The sequence below is a fragment of the Amphiura filiformis genome, chromosome 7 (assembly GCF_039555335.1).
Source record: "Amphiura filiformis chromosome 7, Afil_fr2py, whole genome shotgun sequence".
Classification (NCBI taxonomy): Eukaryota; Metazoa; Echinodermata; class Ophiuroidea; order Amphilepidida; family Amphiuridae; genus Amphiura; species Amphiura filiformis.
Genome location: NC_092634.1, coordinates 39,370,754 through 39,392,545, shown reverse-complemented (window position 1 = coordinate 39,392,545; position 21,792 = coordinate 39,370,754). Strand labels below are relative to the sequence as shown.

The 21,792-nt window shown below is 35.4% G+C and overlaps 2 protein-coding genes across 4 annotated transcripts in view; both read right to left on the bottom strand.

Moving 5' to 3' along the window:
- The window catches only part of LOC140157154 (E3 ubiquitin-protein ligase TRIM36-like), a 62,849-nt gene extending 51,870 nt beyond the window's left edge, over window positions 1-10,979 (bottom strand). Inside the window, exon 1 of one of the 3 annotated variants that reach the window (XM_072180241.1) lies at window positions 10,733-10,979. In XM_072180241.1, the coding sequence (XP_072036342.1) occupies window positions 10,733-10,744 (12 nt within the window). In that variant the 5' untranslated portion in view covers window positions 10,745-10,979. Of the gene's footprint in view, window positions 1-5,805; window positions 6,025-10,419; window positions 10,484-10,732 lie in introns of those variants that run through there. The other 2 variants (XM_072180243.1, XM_072180242.1) reach the window with 2 other exon arrangements.
- A 5,565-nt stretch (window positions 10,980-16,544) lies between these two features.
- On the bottom strand, window positions 16,545-19,260 carry LOC140157153 (uncharacterized). Its single transcript, XM_072180240.1, has one exon. It carries the CDS (start codon window positions 19,140-19,142, stop codon window positions 17,514-17,516), a length of 1,629 nt encoding a protein of 542 aa, XP_072036341.1. The 5' UTR covers window positions 19,143-19,260; the 3' UTR covers window positions 16,545-17,513.
- Between the last annotated feature and the right edge of the window lie 2,532 nt (window positions 19,261-21,792).

The window sequence follows — 21,792 nt, the reverse complement described above, 5'->3', positions numbered from 1 at the left end:
TGAAAATACAATAAGATAATGGTTATTTAAAAATTATCTAGCCAATTCTTAGATATTGTACATTATTATCAGAGCATTTTGCTCATGACAAGTGAAATAGATGCTTGCTACATTGTACTTAGAACAAGTTTTAAAATAATCAATTTATTTTATTTATTTATTGTAGTGTAATTTTAGAAATTAATATCATCATTCTGATAAATTTAAAGTGCATTCTATTCCATCATTTTTACATCGTGATTTTAATACAACGTATTAAGTCAAATTGGTGAACAATTCTGGCAGAAATTAAAAAAGTGAAATAATATTAATAATTCCATTATTCACTATTTATCTTCCATTGCGTTATAATTATATCAAAAGCAAGCAGAAAACAATGATATCGTGTACACTCAGGCTAGAAATACATTTAAATTGCGTCTTAATTGTCTTAACATTTTTAAGAAGCATCAATGTATGGTAATGGCAAAACACCTTAAGTATATTTTTCAATGATAGCTTAATAATTATGCTAATTATCTGAATAGACATACTTCTCTGCAATTATTTGATCTAGTTTATCAGTATAAATTTTTATGCATATGGGGCTAATGGGGTCATTTGTTTCTAGGCCTTTAAAATAACCATGGCAACTATTGCATATTCGTATTTGTAAGTCATGTATGTCGTATAGATTTTAAATATTTCATGTTTTTTAATGTGATGATATTTTTTGGCTTGTTTTTTGTGTGGAAAAAGTCAGGGTAAAACTTGGGAATTATATAATAAATATAATTTTTCACCAGGTTCGCCGTCGCAAATAGTAAGGTGAGGGTATTATACATTCTGTATAGGAATTCAGAAACAAAAATACTCAATTTTTGCAATTAATTCAAAGTTTAATTACATTTGAAATTGCACATTACGAGAATTCATTTCAAAATGGTCTTTATTTACGTATCTCTCATACATTTTAAAATGAAGCTATAGGTTATTTCATTTGTGGGTAATTTTAATGTTTCCAACAATCAATCTATAGCAAGTACCAAAAGGCATTTGTATAGCAACCGCTCCATAACATTTTCCATACACATTAATTACATTTATAAATGTTTACAAAATTGAAATTTCTTTGTAGTTACAATGAAAACGTTAATCACTGCAGAAAATAGCAATTTTGCGACATCCAGGGCCCATTTTATATTAACTTTATTAAATTAAAATCGGCTAGTTCGAAGTGGCAAACTACAATGATACTTGACATGATTGAGAAATACACCCACGCACGATTTACATTAGGTACGCAAAAAGTACAAAATGTGTTCATCATGCTTACATGCTCAATGTTATTCAACATTATGTAAAATTGACGGCCTGTTAATGATTTAATTTGTCAATTTTGTTTGACAATGTTTAAGGGTAAATGCTTATTGTGATTCCGAACATGCGACTTTGGCTTCTGTGAGGCGGACTCGGTTAATTGTATGAGATTGACTCTGATATCTTTTGCTTGAAAAATTGAAATATCGTGACTTTGCAAATGGCGTCGAAAATAACGCAAATTGGTATTGATTGCCATGTTGTCTCAGGATGCTCAAGAAGCATAAATATATTTGAATGGACTATACAAATAACGTTAACAAATATTATTTGAATAGTCTTATATCATGTATATCAAAACGTCTGTGGATACAATATTGACAGAGCTCTGCATCCATGGGTGTCATGGGTGTTATAATTGTCCCGTATCCTGCAGGATTTTAGTGCGAGGGGGCAAAGCCAAATTTTCGTCCCCATTTGTCATTTTTATCCCATTTGTAGTCATTTTAAGGACACTTTACTCTCTGCCGTCGTCCCCATTTCATCCCTGAAAATTTTCTGTGGGGCAGTTCTATTCCCCTTCCCGTCCCGCTTATGATTGTTCATCAAATCCAAAATGAACACTTGTGACGTTTCTCTCTCCATGCTAAGTTCAGACCAAAGCTTAATTCAAACAAATTATGCCTACTCAACGCAAAGTATTAAGATACATCTACATCAGAAAACCCAAGTTCAATTTTATAGATGTCAGAATACCCCCAAAGAGGAAACAAATGGGATATCCTCCTTTCCTCATCTGAGGCTCATCACATGCATGTGTACCACATTAGTGTTTTCATATTTGGATTGTGTGTCATATCGAAACTAAAATTAATGTGCTAACGTAAAAAAACTATTTATGAATGTAAAAGTATAAGTAAAGAGGAATATGAACTATTACTTCTGCTAAAAGTGAGGCTAGCACTGGTTAGTGTGAATTTGTGTGATTGCTTCCCGGGAATGAGACGGCTTCGTGTTGACTTACAGAACCAACGTTGGATGTTCAGATAAAGCCAAATGCAATTGAAAACCAGACCTAGATCACAGATCCTGGAGCTCAGATGGAACTTATTACTTTAAATAGTGTTATATTTCAATTTCAATTAATCATTGTTACTCATTGCACTTTTACAAAAGCTCCTACCCCTGACCTCATGTCGTGTACAAAAGCTTACAAAGGGCAACACCAACCCTTAGCCTTCCCTTTAACCGCGCCCTTAGCTTATCAATAAGCCTCAATACTAACTAATTGTGACTAATGTAATTTAGACAACATGACACGTCTTGATTTTCATCAGAACAACCACGTGGGGTTGTTTCAATAGTGTACTTAGTCAGCTAGCCATAATTGTGTTCAATTAGACATGCTAACCGAACTTTCCAAAAATGATTTTTGTCTAAACTAGACTGTTAACTGTGATATGGACCAGCTTGTTGGTAGAATGAGTTGTGGCAGCTGTGTACCTAAACTAAAGGCAGCTGATGAGCTAATTACAATAGTAATGAACTATATAATATATATACACATAAGAACAAATGATGAACGGCTTTATGTATATTTATGTTAAACAATAAGATAAAGAAAAGTCAATAGCAAAGATTAAAAAAAAGCCTAGTGGTATAACTGTACGAATATGAATGTGAACATTTTTTAATGCATATTTGCTTCAAGTTCGGTTCAAGTTATACCATAATTTTTGACAATTTTATGGGCTTCAATAAAAAACCAAATTTAACACATTTATGCTATTTGTTTAGTTTAAAAATTATAATTTTCAGATAATTAATTTTAATTTTTAGATATTAAAATATCTAAAGGATCATAACAACATTATGAACATGAACACATGCTAAACGCTCTGAAATGAATCTAAAGCTGTCGTTAACTTACTTAATTATAATACATCATACCAAATTCAAAAACAAGATATTGTAATGGTTTATTATATGGTTTTGAAATCACACATGGAAATCGATTCCTCATGCTATAGTGAAACATCACTTAGAAGCTCTAAACCCCCCCCCCCAAAAAAAACCCTATAAAGATGTTTACCAGTGTTGTAAAGCAGCAATTTCAATTGATTACCTGCAGTGATAGCACAATATCAGATCCAAGAACTATTACTATGTCATTTAAGGTAAATTGTAATTTGTCTAAGATATTAAGGTAACTCCCAAAGGAAATACAACATAGATTGACTTTTCATATTTTCAGATTTAAACCAATTTTTCCAAACGTAGTTCAATTATGTTTTGAAACCGATTGCTGAAAAGCGTACATTGCGATTTTTGATTATTAACTCTCGAAGGAAATGCAAGAATGGTGGGCGACAAAATTGCTTTAGCACGAATGTGAAGATTTTTTAATCAAATTGCTTCAAAACCTTTTCTAAAGTGGGATATAAAAACGAATAAGGAATGTGATATTTGGATATAGTATTATTACAATCTTTAAATTTAATGTGTGTGGTGGGTGTGTGTGTGGGGGTGCTCTGCAAAAACAAGTGTTAATAGATTGACACAATTTGAGTAACACCTTTTTATTCATAATTCACCTCTCACATTTTAACCACGTTAAACTATTAATGTGTTAAAATATTAATATTTGTGATAAAATATTAACAATTGTGTGTTAAAATATTAACACTATCACACTTTTGCACTAATCACTGCTAATGATTAAATGAGGAGGTTCATTTTAAACCCTTTAACACGCTAACAACAGCAAAACAAGTGTTAATAGATTAACACTATGAGTAACACTTTTTAAACACGTTAAAGCGTTAATGTGTTCAAATATTACCATTTGTGTTTATATTTTAACACACAATTGTTAACATATGTTAATAAATTAACGGTTTAACATGTTATAAACATGTTTAAAAAGTGTTACTCAAATAGTGTCAATCTATTTTGTTTTTGCAGTGTGTTATGTAGGTGTTTGATAACTAAGATTGCTATATTTGAAAACCTATAGCCTATAATTAGTGATACGTAATTAAAATGTGATAATTATCAATTATATAATTGTCCAAGACAAGTCAATCTGGAACGGCTATACTGCAAATGTACTCAAATGGAATAAATATGCATGGCTGAACACTTAATTTGAATACAAGCTAGACACCATCGACTCCATTACTGACCGTAACGATTGCTTAATTAATGCATTCAAAGCGTTGCATTGCTTTAATGCTATGCGTGCTAGTCCTAAGCCTCAACATAAAAAGTCCAAGTTTTGAGATATTTAGTCAAAATATCAAGAGCAATCTTAAGAACCACTGAACCAATACTAGGCTTGTTTGTACTCATTTTAATGCATTTTTCATGTTGATTCCAAATATGGTCATGAAAATTTACAATTCTGAAATTTTTTTAATTTTGATTTTTTTTTAAAACTTGTCGTCTGCAGTCAACACCAGCGTGGAGAGAGTTAATATGTTCAACGTATCTGTTGTTTTCTTGTTTTGCTTTGTTAATGTCACTGACAGATACGGCGCGGTTACTAAAATAAAATCAGAAATACTCCGACCTTCAAACCAAACGTTTTAATAAATGATGATGAAAAATCAAGTCGTCTCTTTTTTTATTAAATAAAACAGATTTAAATGGTGTATTTTACCAACAATGTCTTTCAAAGTCAAAACAATTATATAGGTTATTATGTATTAAATATCTGACAAAAATGTTCAAATCAGCGCAAGAAAACGATATTTAAAAATGATATTTAAAATAATCATACATAAAAAGCAGTTTCTAAAATAAAAGTTTTATTGTTAATAATGAATTTGATACCGGTTTTTCATAACACATTTTGTTTCGTTGATGATATCATAACATTTAACGAAGCAGTTTATAATAAAGATTTTTTTTAACAATGTACAATAATTGTTTTGTATGTTAAAATTTAAATTTGATATCGGTTTATCATAATGCTTTTTGTTTCGTTGGTGATTTCATTCCAGTGACTAATCATCAGATGTGACATTGAAATACAATTGAATATAATTATACGAATAGGAATAATTATTAATATAAAAATGAAACTATACCTAAATTCAATCAAGCATGACAACATATGTTCCTTTTCACTCAAATGGACATAAATGCTAATTTTGAATAGTTTGCGGATAAATAAGCATATAGGCTATGATAAGATTTTCCCAGATCAGCTGTTTTATCCTTAATGCAACCAGTGATGACACGATAACATCCTTGTCATCAAGTCCAACGTGTCCTCTTTCGCATCATCACATCACATCATTCTCATCCTCATCATCCTCCTCCTCACGTAAATAAATTCGACGTAATACCAGTAGTAACCCTCAAATGAATTATTAAGTAGCATCATTTTACCAGCTGTGCTTCTATGCTGAACCCAAAACTAGGCGATACTGTAAGCTTCTGTATAATAATTTCCGATAGCAATTAAATAATAAGGCTTAATGTGATGTTAATCATACTCACCTCAGCTTTTCAAAAAGCATTCCATTTGAATAAACTGCTATCTTCAGTAGCTTGCTATATTTCCATTTTATATATATCTCGTGTGTACTGTGACATGTTGACATTCAAGTCCAATACATATACTAGTAGATGATACTCCGCGTGAATACGTTTTGGCAAGATCAGTTTGCAGTACAACTGGGCTTCAAATTCAACCAGCCTCGCCTTACCAGCAATTTAGCTCTTTCTGGCATGATGCCTTTATCATCATAATCAACTGTAACAGCGCCCCGCGCGGTATTTCTAGACTCAAACAAAACAGATAAACTTGATGGCTACATTTCTATCAGTTAAATTCATTTCAAACCTATCAGCAGCTGTAGATAGTAATCAAACAGTGACTATTTGAATTGATTGATTTACTAATTAGAGTTTATTGCCTTGCCGAGTCGAAACATAGGAAATCTTAATACGCGTTATGATGAGTTGCGGACATGACTAACTTTCAACAATTGAGCATAGAAAGATGCAATAGCAATATTTTAATTGCACTAATTGTGTTCTTTTCGTTTTGTGTCTTTTTGTACCGGGGCCAGCAAAGCTGGCCGCGGTACTTATTAGTTGGATATAAAAAATTGCTGTTTCTAGGCTATGTATGAAACAGAAATTCATGAAGAAAGCACGTACCTGAATCAAGTTGTTTTTATGATGTTTTATGCTTGTAATGTGTAAACATATAACTTGTGGTTGAACGGATATCAGAAATATTGTGTTGATTTTGCATGGTAAGGTAAAATAGGTATATGTTTTAGGAAAATAATTTTTCTGAATCTAGACTAGGAAGTTTTGCTGGTTCTCTTCACTAGAACACTTATCTTGGCAGGCTATGGGATCATGTGGGCAGACACACCGGGTACCATACATGCTTTGTGTGAGTTCAGTATCTCAGTGTGTTGTATGGTATGTGATCCAATATCTCTGGTGAGAGCTACCTGCTGAGTTATGATGACATATTTAATTTACACATCTTACTCTATTCATGTTCCTAGTGGTCTGTCTGTGGTGGTCTGTTATCTTAATAGGCCTATGTGTTGGATAATTTTCAACTACATGTAACATGTTTGACCATGCAACATGCAGTAAACATGGTAAAAGTTGAATCCCTCACATCGAAGACCTGTAGGCCTATTAATAAATAAGCAAGATCACCGGGCAAGATCACTGAATATTGGAAATATGTACATTTCCTGGTAACACGATGATGACCAAAAGCTATTGATGCACACTTCACCTTCAAATATTTGGGTCTATTTTTATGATGACAAATATGTCACAACTAGAATGAAGCTTAGGGCATAGGTCCTAAGTAATGATTGAATTTTGTTACTTAGAATATTGGCTATCTTTTAGAATACCCTACCACTTTTTACATTCACAGTGTGGCTTTAAAGGTGCTATTTTTGGGTTAAGTTTTCGAAAAATAATATTTCTCGAAATTTTGCTTGTTACTTTGTATGCTTAAATTCTCAAAAAAAAAAGAGCTATGAATGAATTAATCTATAATATAGGCCCTAAGGTGCGAACGTCGGTTGTTTTTTAGGCCACAAGACCATTTAGCAATCCATGTATGTGGGGTATATGTGTAGGGGTGTTTGTACCCTAACAGTGTCTGCTTCCTACTCATGCCATCCAAACCTGGTGATAATAATATTTGAGTAGGAGGACATGTGAATTAGCGTCAACTAATCCTTTTCACCAATAGGCCCTACCACCAATCAACCAGTACTTCCCACCATCCAAAATCTCCCTATTTTGCCAGCCAACAATATCACATAATTATCAGAGATTACCCCATATGTTTAACTGCAAGCATCCAACCAAGGCCAATCAATTAGATGTACATCCTTGAATCACAATTGTCATTTTAAAACCATGTCTCGCCTGTCAAATATTACACATTACAAGCATCTTTCAGAAGGATTATTTAATCTTCACATGAAATCATTACTGTCCCGGTACATCCCTTTTTAAAGGGTTTTTTATTATGTGTGTGTTTTGCAATGGCGAAATTTGGCGAAAACAAAAATGGTTTTAAAACGCTGCGTTTTAAAGTTTTAAAGCGTTGTCAAAACGTTTTAATAATACATTAAATGCCGGGTTAATTCATGAAGGTCGCGAAAAACGTTTTAAAACGTTTTGTATGAAAAAAAACCCCACTCTACTCTCTAAATGTAAAAGAGTGAAAAACTCACTCCCCAAAAGAGTGATTCAAGTGATAAAACCACTCAAAAATGAGTGAAATGTGTTTTTAAAACTTTAAAACCACTCAAAAAAAGAGAGTGAAAACTACTCTAAAAGAGTGAATTTCAACTCGTTCAAGGAGTTAAATGAAGGACAACACATTTTTAGAGTTGTCCTTCATTTAACTCCTTGAAAGAGTTTTCACTCTTTTTTGAGTGGTTTTAAAGTTAAAAAACACATTTCACTCCTTTTTGAGTGGTCTTATAAGTGAATTACTCTTTTCGGGAGTGAGTTTTTTACTCTTTTACATTTAGAGAGTAACAACATTTCAAAAATATTTTGTCAATACTATTTAATATATGCTACATTATGTGTTGCTGCAAAAAAACGTTCAGTAAATCGGCATTTAAACGTTTTCTGTGAAACGTCTTGTTTTGGAATTATTTTTATTTATTTAAATATTCTCTTTATTAATGCTTTTTCGCATGTGTCATGATTATTAATTTGTAGAGTGCTTATAACGTCCTTGAGAATGTATTGTCAAATAAAATGAACCGAAGTTCTGTAAAAAAGAACCATTATCATAGCAAGTGGGTTGGATATGGTGAACTTGGTGGGTGGACGGGTTAATTTGTCGCATATAAATGGTGGGTTGTGTTTAGTGTTGTTTTATATCATGTTTATTTTGCACCACGCTGTTATTAGGTGGTGTATTTTGGAATCTGTTAAGTTGGGATACTGCCAAAGCTCGAATTTTTTACTGAAATGTGAATTTGAGGTCCGATTTAAAACATTTACAAGTTTTGAATAACGTCTTGTTTAAGAGTTTCTTATTTATTGCCCAGACTCTATAATAAGCCTACAAATAAAACGATCACACAGTGTGAACAAACAAACAGACAAACGGGTTCACTGAAAAACACAAGACCTATAAAATCAGGGAACTATTCGAAGCTCCCCGAAAGTAAAGCTAGGCCTATAGTATCATTTGGAAAAAGACAAGAAGAGGCGTAACTTAAAGGTACTATATATATGCCGGAAACGGAGAGAGTTTTGAGTTACCATGGTTACCGACCCATTTGATGAGCTGAACTTATTATACAGGTGCACAGAACAAGTCAAAAATAATGTGTTAAAATTAAAATTACCTTTCATTCTAAGGTAATTATCTGCAGGAGAATTAACACTGAACTGTTGACTTCAGGAACTTTACTTCGATGAACTTGCTGAAATAAAAGTGATGACCTTTGAGGGAATCACAATTATTGCCATTATTTGGAACCAAATGATTATTTTCTTTATGCAGAAATATAAAAGATTCCACCATTTTAAGGTTTCAATGTCAAATGACAATACTAAGTTTGTTCTGCATAAAAATAATGTATAATACAGATTTCTTTGTACTTTATTAATTTTAATAATAGGTTATAGAAAGTAGGTTAATAATTGGGTCAACGTAGAAGTTATAACTTTTTTCAAAACCACACCCAAAGTTAATCATATGATATAGGCTACACCCTTTAAATTAGAATTCACAAATAATAACATTACGCTTATAATGCTTATTCAATAGGTCATCATTAGTTCAAAGAAAAACTTTTAGTTCTATCAATGTCGGCCCTTTTATTTTATCTCTTCGTGTGGGCCACACCAAAGTTTCAAATAATCAAAATCAATTTCCATTTATCTACTTTTCCGATGAAAGAATCGATGATTATTTGCAATTTGTATAGGTAACTTATTAATAATGCAAATATTTAAACATCCACATATTGTGCTTGTTGCATCGCAGCAGTAGTTTAATTTTCTTGTGAAAAGTGTAATGCAAGTGCCCTACTGCCGTAAATATTTAATTAACATAAACATTATAAATTAGTCTTTCTAAAATCGTACACGCATTATGAACCTTTAAAAGATTTTTTTTATATCAACACCCTTTATTAAATATTTCAAAGTGAAATAGTTTGAAATATTTTATACAAAAGATAAAATAAATTTTGAAAAGTATCATAAAATACTCTAAAATTTATGCATTGCTTTAACTTTTGCGTTATGCTATGTATATATTTTTTCTACGAAACATTAATGCTCTTTTCATTTATTTATTCAGTTTACCTTCGCTGAATATGTGATACACCATGCATAACACTTTTTTACCTCTTACGAAAAATAATCTCTTCATTTATTTATTTATTTATTTATTTATTTATTTATTTATTACTTTTACCTTCAAATGCTGATGTGGTATGCAAAAGGGCAAAAACACAACTTGATATAAATCAGTACATATTATAAGCTCGGTGTTTGCCAACTTTTAATAATAGTTCCAGTCCGGTCTCTATACTTCCATGGTCATATCAACAAAAATAGTGAAATAAAATAAGCTTTCCTTACCTCAGGCCTGATTGCTCAAACAGACACATGAAGATCGCTTACAAACCACTTGATAAACAGTTGTTCCCACATGTTGCTACATACAGCATTACACCACCAAAAACATGGCGAACATTTAGTTATAGAGCTTTTTAGTTCCCAAAACTAAAGTGCTTTAAACCGTGAAGCCACAAATGACAGTTTAATAACTTATTATGACAGCTAAAGATTTGTTTTGGTTACCACTGAAAATTCACAATTTAGTTGACACAAATCATGCATATCCAGTTATTCAAGTTCACACTGGACAGAAAAAAGGACAATTAGTACTTACCTTATCATGCATATTGGTAGTCAAAAGTTGTACGTGACATGTAAATAATAGTCCACCACCAGTAGGCTAGCTGAGCTGTCAGAGACAAACCTTCGCTGCGAAGTATGTCGCTATAGTGTTGTCCTTTGGTAGCTTTTGGTAAAAATTTAAAATTACAGCCAGTTTTAATTGGTCTGATTAATTAAATTAATTAAAGTGTGAATCAGCCGGACTTTCCCCATACACAGTTACATGCATCAACCCCTACAAATGTGTCATATAAGCCTCCACACAACCTGTCTGATCCGATGACTCGCTCTGTCTGACTGCACAGTACTGTTTGACAGCTTTGCCCAATCTAAGAACCAATTCACAGGTGCGCGACGAAAAGTTCGATTTTTATTTTGTGAAATCAGTAAACAACACTGTATCATGTCATTTTAGACAACTTCTCCGACGAAAGGCAAATAATCATGATAATAGAAGCTAATAGATCGCGCATATGAAAATAATTGTGTTGATATAAACTAATGTGGCAGAAAATTAAAACACAACATTTCAGTGTACTGTAACTTCAGTGCCCGGGGGGCCACTTACATTACGTGATGGACACCATGCTCATGTATGGACTCTTGAAACGCACCCTAAACAAGTATTACTCAGCGCATGCAAAACATACCCTAAACAAGTATTTTGCCATTTTTTTAACGCTAAGAATGTAAAAACAGGTACAGCGCTGTACTTGCCCAATGCTGAAAAACAACCCTTTTTACTTGTTTTTTACATGAGCATGGTGTCCACCTTGAAATACAAGTGGCCCCCCTGGCTTCAGTGTTAGTTTTACGGTTTACCTAGCTTGAATATATTTTTTTCACGGCCTTGTGCGAAAGGGTTAAAAGTTATACAACTTTTAAACTTAACTTAAACTCCGCTTCGTCAACCCCGAGCTCCTGAGTATGACCAATTTAATAACTTTCAGTACTGAGAGCGAGTTTCACTGATTGCTATCATGTATTTATATCTTAAACATATGAAATGGATATTCGAATTGCATTTTTTTGCCAAGTGCGTATAAAATATTTATTGGTAGTAGCTCGTTCGATATAACTAGCCAGAGCTAGCCAAGTGCACTATTTTATAGTACACCGGGTTAGTAAACATGATAAACATCGTAATGCAATTTATTCACAAGCTAAATTTGTCACTTGTTGAAAAACGATAACTTTAAAACTAAGCTTTTCTTTGAAAGCTTGAGATTTTTGGCACACATTCATGAGGGGGGTAGGAGTCAAAAACAATTTCAAAAACAATTTTTATTAACTAGTAACTACTATACCATTCACGGTAGGTATATTACGTTAAAACACCACAATTACGTAACACATGATTAATCGGTTATATGGCTCTCACAATTTGCCGACAGTCACACATACCTTTGACTACATTTGCCGACAGTCACATGCTTTTGCCGACAGCAATCAAATTTTGCCGACAAAATTGTGTATTGGGGGGTGTCACACCCCCCACCCCATACCCCCCTCTAGCGACGGCCCTGGTTCTTAACAGCCTGCATTCTCCAGGGACAGTTCTTTGAAGAACCTTAAAGGTTCTACAAAGGTCTTTAGAACCCCTTTTGGTTCTATCAGGAACCTTTTGGGGTTCTTGAGCGTATAAAGAATAAATTCCTTTTAAAAGGAATAGGGCGAGCAAATGAGGAACTGTCACGATATTAAGGTGTAGCGTGTTACTTCGATTTTGTCATTATATTAAATGGGAAGGACTGAAATTTTGACTGAAATAATTGAACTAGAAAGGTTGGTGTTGGAAGTTTATTGTTAATATAAAATTACTGGCAAAGTGATCGTCCTTGATCGTGAAGTTTATCCGATTTATTTGTGGTAGCCTATTATTAATGACAAGCTTGAGCCGGTTGTGTTCGGGGTTGTGTTAAACTAAACCACCGCCATGGTTCGAACCCGCAACCTCTCGCACCATAGTTGAACGCTTAAGTTGAACCCGGGGAGTTGAACCTTTTTTGATCATGTCACTGAATCAAAAATCAATCAGGAACGTTGCCCACAAAATATTCTATCAGTGTCATTCACCCTGCCTCTTCGTTTCTTTTTCACACATGTCGCCCTCTATAGCTACAGGAACCAACGCCCAATCGACATCATGATCGTGCATGATCAGAGGCAAAATATATAAATAGCGCCAGACCCAGACTCTCCTGCTGCGTGTGCGAGTGTTGGAAAATTTGGAAGACATGGCATGATGGCATGCATGGCATCATCATTTTCTCATCTTGTCAAATGAAGATGACGATGATGGAGATGATGAAGATGAAGATGATGATGATGAAGATGAAGATGAAGATGTTGATGATGATGATGATGGATGATGAAGATGCAGATGATGATGATGAAGATGAAGATGATGATGTTGATGATGATGACCTTGATGATGATGATATATTATGATTATTTTAATAATGATATCAAGTTAAAATAATATTCTTAAAAATAACAATAATAATAATAATATTAATAATAACACTGATAATAATAATAATAATAATAATAATAATAATAATAATAATAATAATAATAATAATAAAATAAAGAAAGAAAGAAAGAAAGAAAGAAAGAAAGAAAAGAAAGAAAGAAAGAAAGAAAGAAAGAAAGAAAGAAAGAAAGAAAGAAAGAAAGAAAGAAAGAAAGAAAGAAAGAAAGAGAGAAATCAAAAATAAATAAATAAACTGATTAATGAATATCTCATTCATCCTACATTTGTATAAAAGTGTTCTAAAGATTGTGGACACCAATGGAATAAGCTGGAATACACCGATCAAATTGTCATCCGTCAATTGACTTATAATTATGGATACCATGGTTACTGATGACACAATACAAAAACACTTCATCTTGAGCACTTTTAATTCACTTTTCTCTACATTGGTTTATTTTTTCTCAAAATAGCACCTTATGCTAAAAACACACGTTGTTGGATATTTCTACAACTAGTGCATTGATTAGTAAAATGTCGAACTTCTATTATTTTGCATATTATAAATTATTTGTTATGCGATTCTTCGTAATCATCCCCGGGTAATTAAGGACATTTGGCGGATAATCATAGTTAGCAATGACCTACTGATTTATGACCAAACAGCAGCAACAAGCGTTCTACCTAATTCACTAGGATCCACAACATGCTCATTTATCAGGGCGCATTTCTTTAACCCCAATACATTTGTTCATTCATTGAATGACCTTTGAAAATTTGGGTACAAAAACTCATACTCGGTCACATTTTGCACTATGGTTGTTTAATTGAGATTAGAGAACTGTGTCATTGATATGAGGTCATTGTGGTCCATAGTGATTGGTGAAAAACATCAGTCGCTCTTCGCTCAGTCAGTGTAAATTCAGCTTTAGAAGCTTTTAGAAGAATCATATACTGAGGTATTGCAGAATCGGGTAAGACGACATTGTGATCAAAATTGCTCACCTTGTATCAAGTCAATGTAACACATGACAACACTAACGCTAACACATAAATCATGTCATAGAACTTAGGGGCTGTGCAATAAGTATGAGCCCTGGTGGGAGGGGCACGAAATTAATTTTTGGCGAGCTGAAGGGGGAGCAATTTTGGCAAGCCGAGGGTGGGGGAAGCAGTACACACATACACCCACATCCCTCACATACATACGCCAATCCTTAGCTATGTACACCCTCACACACATACATACCTCCACTCCCACACCCACGACCCTCATATACCGTCATACACACACCCATCGCATATACAAACCTCCACACCCACCCCACGCCCCTCACATATATAGGACTACCTTCATATACACACCCCTCACCTTCATACATACACTCACACTCCTTAAATATCATATACCCACACACCCACACCTCACATACATACCCCACACCCATCACATACTCCCCACACTCACACCCCTCATATACACACCCCACCCCCTTCAAATGTCACATCCACACTTCTCACACATACATACCCCCACACTCCTCACACATACATATCCCATGCCCACAACCCTCGCAAACATACCCCACATCCACACCCTTCACATTTATACCCCCACCCACCCATACCCCACCCCACCCCCACATGCGCACCCCCATACACACCGACATCGCCCGGTTAATAATTACATTATACAGCAGAGACACTGAAATGAATACCCGGGATCGATACACGTGAATGTGCTATATGCACGATTTGATATTCAGACGATAAATCTTTGGATACGGGGTAGAAAATTATGAATATCTCCCGTAATTTATTTAGTCTAAAGAGGCCAGATTTTGTTCCTTGCACTTGAATATATGTGTTGAACGGATATGATAGTCGTTAGCTTGCGTCTTGAGAATGAAGCTTGCGTCTTGAACTCAAAAACTTACAAAAATTCTGATTTTATGTGCCGAACTATAGCGCAGCGTAGGCTAGCTCCACTCACTCGTGGAGGCAGTGTATGACCATTGACCTCATCATGGCGTATACATGCTCACTCACACACAGAAAGGTCAATTACCAGGCTATTGTTAGTAGCCTTAGTCGGATGTCCCTCGGCTCATTATGCGTCTCAAAGGTCGGAACAAGATGGCCATGCGTGGCTGTGGATTCAACCTACCATGGCGATTTCTGCCATGAAGATATCGGGGCGATGACACTGTGCCAAATGTTCATCGCGGCGACCTGACCAAAATCATCCGCAAAGGCAAATTGAAAGGCTCAGCAAAACGTCTATTTTGTTTAATTTGCTCATATGATCATTTTTGTAAAATAGGCCTAAGATCATAACAAATAGCTACAAATCCAACTGTATGATCGTAGGCAATTGCAGACAATGAGAATATATAAATACCGGAAACTTTTGTCAAGGGGTATTGCAGAATCAGCATTATTCAAATTTCGAATTTTATGAGGTGTTGCAGAGTCGGGCAAGACGACATTATGATCAAAATTGCTCATGGCGGATCATGTCAATGTATTATATGATCGATAAACACCACCTCACGTCACCTTCACAAACACACTCCATATCCACACCCCACATATCCAACCAGCATAAACAACCCACTCGTTCAACCCGCACACACCCCACCGTGCACCACACACCGCCACACCCTATTTACAAACAACTTCTTCTCAAATGTAATCATGGTAATATGCCAGTCAAATGTACGTCATGCTCATTATAAGCTATTATATCATGCGTCAAATCTTACACTTTTTATGATTAAGATATAGGCTATCTTTAATTGGGAAGATATCTTACAAAATATGCCTCGTCTATCATATTTCAGTTAATCTCACACCAATTTTAATTACCATGATTACGTAAAGCGCATTATATTAAATATCACATTTAAAGCCTGTACCCTGCATTTGATTACAATATAATAATTGAGTAAAACCGCAAAGAAATTCTTGTAAATTAAAAAAAAATAGTTGCAAAACATGCCATGGCATTACTGATGAAATCTAGATCTTCCGCACGGAAGATGAAACGTCTAAAACGTGAGTAAATTTATGGACTTGAACAACATAATCTGATATTTAATTTAATTGTATCAGTCCTGATGAACTTATTCAAAGAGATGCCACAGAAGTTTAAACATAAGGACATTCATTCACAACTCTTTCACAACTCTTTCATTCAAATTAGGAAATATCAGTTCAACAGGGTAGTTCAGCCTTGCAAGTTGCAAATTTCCTGATATTATATAGAAACATCTTATATGTATAAATTTATACCAAAACCTAATTAAACCAAACAGCCAAATAATATGACTGCATCGCACATCATCATGGTACAATTATACGAATAACTCAAATCTCACTAGAACCCAACCATTTGCCATGTTTGCAAGAACGCGGTTGAAGCTGGTAATGTTTACGTCGTATCTCCTATTATATGTGTATCATAAAAATCATACCTCTCCAAGTGTATGTAATTTCGGTACAACATAAAAACACAATCACCATGTGCTCCACTAATTGAAGAGCTTGTTTCCAAACCATGTTTCTTATTTACTTGTGTGATACAATTACAATTACTAATGACAAGTTTGACATTAGCAACAATGAGTTGTACCATCAACAAGCCATTATTTACCACAACAATGCTGCTTAACAATATGCAGACTATTGTTCTCATTTGGTGAACCAAAGGCCTCACACAGAATTGTCACTGTGCATCCATCCAATGTTTGCTTTGTAATGGTGCATCCAACTGAAATTACTGTAGCATCACAACTCATTGCAATATCGCACAGGTAAATGAGAAACATGTGTTTGTGGATTTAACATGGTTTTGAACCAAGCTCTTCAATTGTAGCAACTACCACTCAGTGTCGTTAACCGTCAGACCTTAGCCACCCGTTTCAGGATGTGCATTCGTCATGGTACAGTTAGTTCCCTGAAGACAACAGAGATGTCACTACGATTCTCTACATATGTGCTTGATAACCAACTCCAGAGGTCCCTGCATGGGCTTCGGACCAGGCTTTGGTGGATTAAACCGGTCCGGTCAAGGTATGTGGCAACAACCGTCTCACTTCCCTAGTTGTTTCTTGGCCTTGATACCAACGACATCCTACTGGAAAGGTTTGGAATATCTGTTAAGCCATAGCTTCCTCTATAGGGCTGTCTTTGCTGCATAGTCCATTTAAGATGCCGCTCTTGGCCTAACAAAGGATTCAGAAGGCATATCACTTTGTTTATCGACATTATGCAAAGATGCTGCCAAATGCCCAATTCACGGAAGCTTCGGCAGTTTTGTACACTCTGTTCGATGTTTTATTCTTTGACGTTTCAATTCTTGCAACATATAAGGATCAACCCGAATGGGTGGTAACCTGACTTCTCCGTCCACATCTTTCTTCACCTTTGATACTCTGTCTTGATCATCCAGAGGCACGCTACAGTCCATTTCCAGCTCTGTTTTTCGAGATCTTGGCAAGGCCACATCGAGATGATGTGGATTTCGCCTATTACCTGAAGCCGTTACTTTATTGATTTGTTTATTAGTTTTCATTTTTACTTCTGCAAGACGTTTCTGGGCGTGCCTCTCTCGTCTTGAAGCTGCTATATCAACAGCCGAAAGCACACCTAGTTGACCATCTTTATCTTTCAACAATTGACGCTGCATCTTAGTCCGACATCTGCTTGTTTTGCTCTTCTTTGGAAGGTCTTTCATGGGTATGATTGGCGGAAGGGCTCCTGTTCGAAGGTCTTCCTGCACTGTTAGAGGTTCTGCCACTGGTGAATGTGTCATTTCATCAATCGATGTTGCCATTGGTTGTGCATTATCAGTTGCAGCACACTCTGAGGAATGTTTTATGAGAGAGAACTCTCTCTCAACTGTTTCACTTGTTAAAGACATTGATTCTTCCAAGTTTTGCAACTGATGATGGTTCAACTTGTTTGATGGTGGCTTCTCCTCTGGTACAGGTGACAAAGGAATAGCGAAATCTGCATTGATTAATGGCTCATGGTCCATATCCTTTTTAACCTTTAACGATGTCACCGATTCTCGCACCATATTTACACGAGAATGCGAGTTGATAATATGATGGTGACGTGGTCTTTTCTTTGATCTAATCGGTGCAGGTTTCAATGTGTCCCTTTCAAATGGTACTTTATCATCAGAACTTTCAATATCTCTTCTTGACACCAGTTTATCACTGGATGAATGTGGCAACATTTGTTGATGCCTCGCATAATTGTTCGACTTAGAAGTGCCGCCATCTTGCTTTTCATAACTCTCAAAGTCATCGTGACTACCGCCACGATATTCATTGATGAAATGACTATTCTCTTCCGGATTGAGAGATGCAAACTTCGGATCTACTCGTGTCCCGATCGCTGGCAGTGTCGTTGCAACATGAAGATTATTTAAACCAACCGAATTACGATATTCAATCATTTTGAGCTCATCTTGCACGTGTTCTGCCAAAAGTTGAGAATTCGGTCCCTGAAGTCGAGCCTGAAGTCCTCTTAGTTCTCGCTCTTTCTTTTTTAATCGGTCACGTTCCAACGAAAACACGGGCGAATGAGAACCTCGACGTATTTTTCTCTCGTAATCACAAACACTATTTCTAATCTGGCGTTTCGATTGAGCTAAATCTATCAGTGATAACTTCATATGATCCTTGGCACGAAATATATCTCGCAGAACTTCTTCTTCGCTGCTTTTCAGATCTTCTTGGTGGCGATCTAAATGAAAGTTTTCGAAACGATTATCAAAGATGAGTCTTTCGCGAATCCGTGCGCTACTCTTTTCTAAGTGAGTCCATCTTTCTAATGCGTTCTGACTTGATTTTGCTTTGCGACACGTGACTGGTGTTACTATTTGCATTCCGTTTGGGGATTGGTTGACTGTCATTGCGACATGTGACTGGTGTTACCATTTGCATTCCGTGTAGAGTTGGGTTGACTGTCATCTTCTGTTCTGGACCATTGCAGAAACATATAGTCCGGATTGGGCTGTGTATAAATTTGCCAAGCTGTTGGTGGCAGAAAAAAGAAATATAAAACGAGGTATTAAAACATCATTGATCCTGTAGTAGCTATTCATTAGAGAATGAATTTGGAGAAAACCTTCTGATAATTACAAACACTCGCTGAGCAGCAAGACCTTCCCTCTAAGCTTTTAATCCGATAAGCTGATTATTTATTTGTTTTCATGAATTGGAAGACATTCTTTGATGTATTACTGAGCTCAATCATCTGAAATTACTGGAGCGTGAGCCACCCAGGCTGGTGGCTCAGCATAGTATTTTATAAACAGAAGGTTTTCTCCAAATTCGTTTCCTAATGTTATATACAAAATTGTAAATGGTTTGGTGTGGGGTTTTCTTCAATAATAATTATTATGAGCTATATAGTGATACAACAAAATCAGAATCACATGGGTCGTATACATTTAGGGCTATAAAAGAGAAGTCACACACTAGCGTATAAGGTAACATTGCGTGAGGTAATATTTGTTTAAGAGTGAAACAAAACATATGACTTATGTCACGTTTTGGCAATGATCGGGGTAAAGGTTTCAATTTTAAAACGTACCGACTTTTGCCATTTTTGTTTATAATGTTTATTAGAAATTGCAAGCAATTAAAATTATATGGCACTATTTCTTGCAACTTCGAAATTTTGCTACCATTGTGTAAATTTGTTTCAAAATGAGATAAAACACGAAATTACATCAAAATGCAATGCATGGGAACCAGATGTAATTCCAGTTCAGGCGGTGGATGTTACTGGAAAGCAGTTTTTTAAAGAGAATAACTAGAAAAAAATAGTTGTAACAATCTTTCCATGGTCATAATGCACAAATGAGGATAGAGGAGTTGCCGAGACATAATAATAATCATTATTATTACTTGTATGATTTGTATTAAATGGTTTTTTTTTCAAATGGGTAACCTAGGCTTATAACATCCACCTAACATTGTTCGTTATGGTGATTAATTACCATGTTAACAAAAATGCGGTTATTCTGCACTCCGGAGTCCGGAGTAAAGCATACCTATAGCCCCCTGGTACGATTTTGTTCGTTCCGCAGCCTAAAAAGAGGCCCCATGACACAAGGGAAAAAGCGGTAAAACGAGCAAAATCGCTCAAAAACGCTAAGTTCGCCAAAATTTCCCACAATTTCTGTTAAGTAAGCTTATAATCTGAAAAAAGAGAAGAGATTCTGCAAATAATGTGCAAATAATGTGAAATAATGTGCGATTTACCGCTTTTTTTTTTTTGACATGGGGGCTTCTTACTTGCAGATGATTTTACATGCAGAACTCAAACAGGTGATTAAACCATTGGGCTATTCCAGTTAAAATCCATACACCCCTATGGAAGACATGCCCTTAATCTTCCACACAGGGAGTGTGAATTTCAAATGAAGTTACCTGAATAGGCGATTCCATTTGATATCTACACCCTGTGCGCGCGATTGAGGTCATGACCTCCATCTAGGGGTGTATGCATGTCAAATGGAATAGCCCATTGGCTGCAAGAGTGTGGCAGTCAAATTTCACTGTATCAGCTACACATTGAGTATGTACAGTACACAGCAGCAAAATATCGATTTCAATTTTTTGCGGCTTTTTTTTTTTTTTTTTTTTTTTTTTTTTTTTTTTTTATCTCGAAAGCCCTAAGTAATATGCGCGTTCTCGTTGCGAAACTTTGATCCGGAATCAATTCTAATTTTTTGACGCCAGAGGAAAAAAGCACTTGAAATTCCGGAAAAAGCCATTTAAAGTTTGAATTCTCCCATTGAACCCTGTGGTAAAGCCACATTTTGGAAGTCAAATTGGGCAATATACTATATATTGCAGGGGTTGAAAGTATGGGCAATTTCAAACATTTAATTTTTTTTTGACCCCCCCCCACACACCCCCCCCCCCCACAATGCATTTTTTTTCCCTTCAAAAAATTTGGTGTATGGCGGGTGATACAGGCCCCATGACACAAGGGAAAAAGCGGTAAAACGAGCAAAATCGCTCAAAAACGCTAAGTTCGCCAAAATTTCCCACAATTTCTGTTAAGTAAGCTTATAATCTGAAAAAAGAGAAGAGATTCTGCAAATAATGTGCAAATAATGTGAAATAATGTGCGATTTACCGCTTTTTCCCTTGTGACATGGGGGCTAAAAAGGATACTCTGAGTACACTCTACAAGTGATGGGGTCGAGTGATAGAGGTCAATACACTATAAGAGTTATACCTCGTTCGGTTGGGCACGGTGGTGCAAACGGGCTCTGATACATGATTTAAAGGTTGTGGTTCGAACCTCAGCGGTGCCACCACGCATGTTGTGCACTTAGACAAGGCACTTAATCTATATTGTCTCTCTCCACCCAAACGTTTTTGCATTTAAAAATGCACCTGGATTATGTGGTGATTGGACAAATTTGGGCGATTTTTGTGTGCTTTTGGTTGAAAATTGGTATTCTGATGGGTAGCAAAAACAGCAAAAAGTAGGTATAGAGAAAGTCAACATCCGAAAGCCTGGCACACCCCCGTACAAAATTT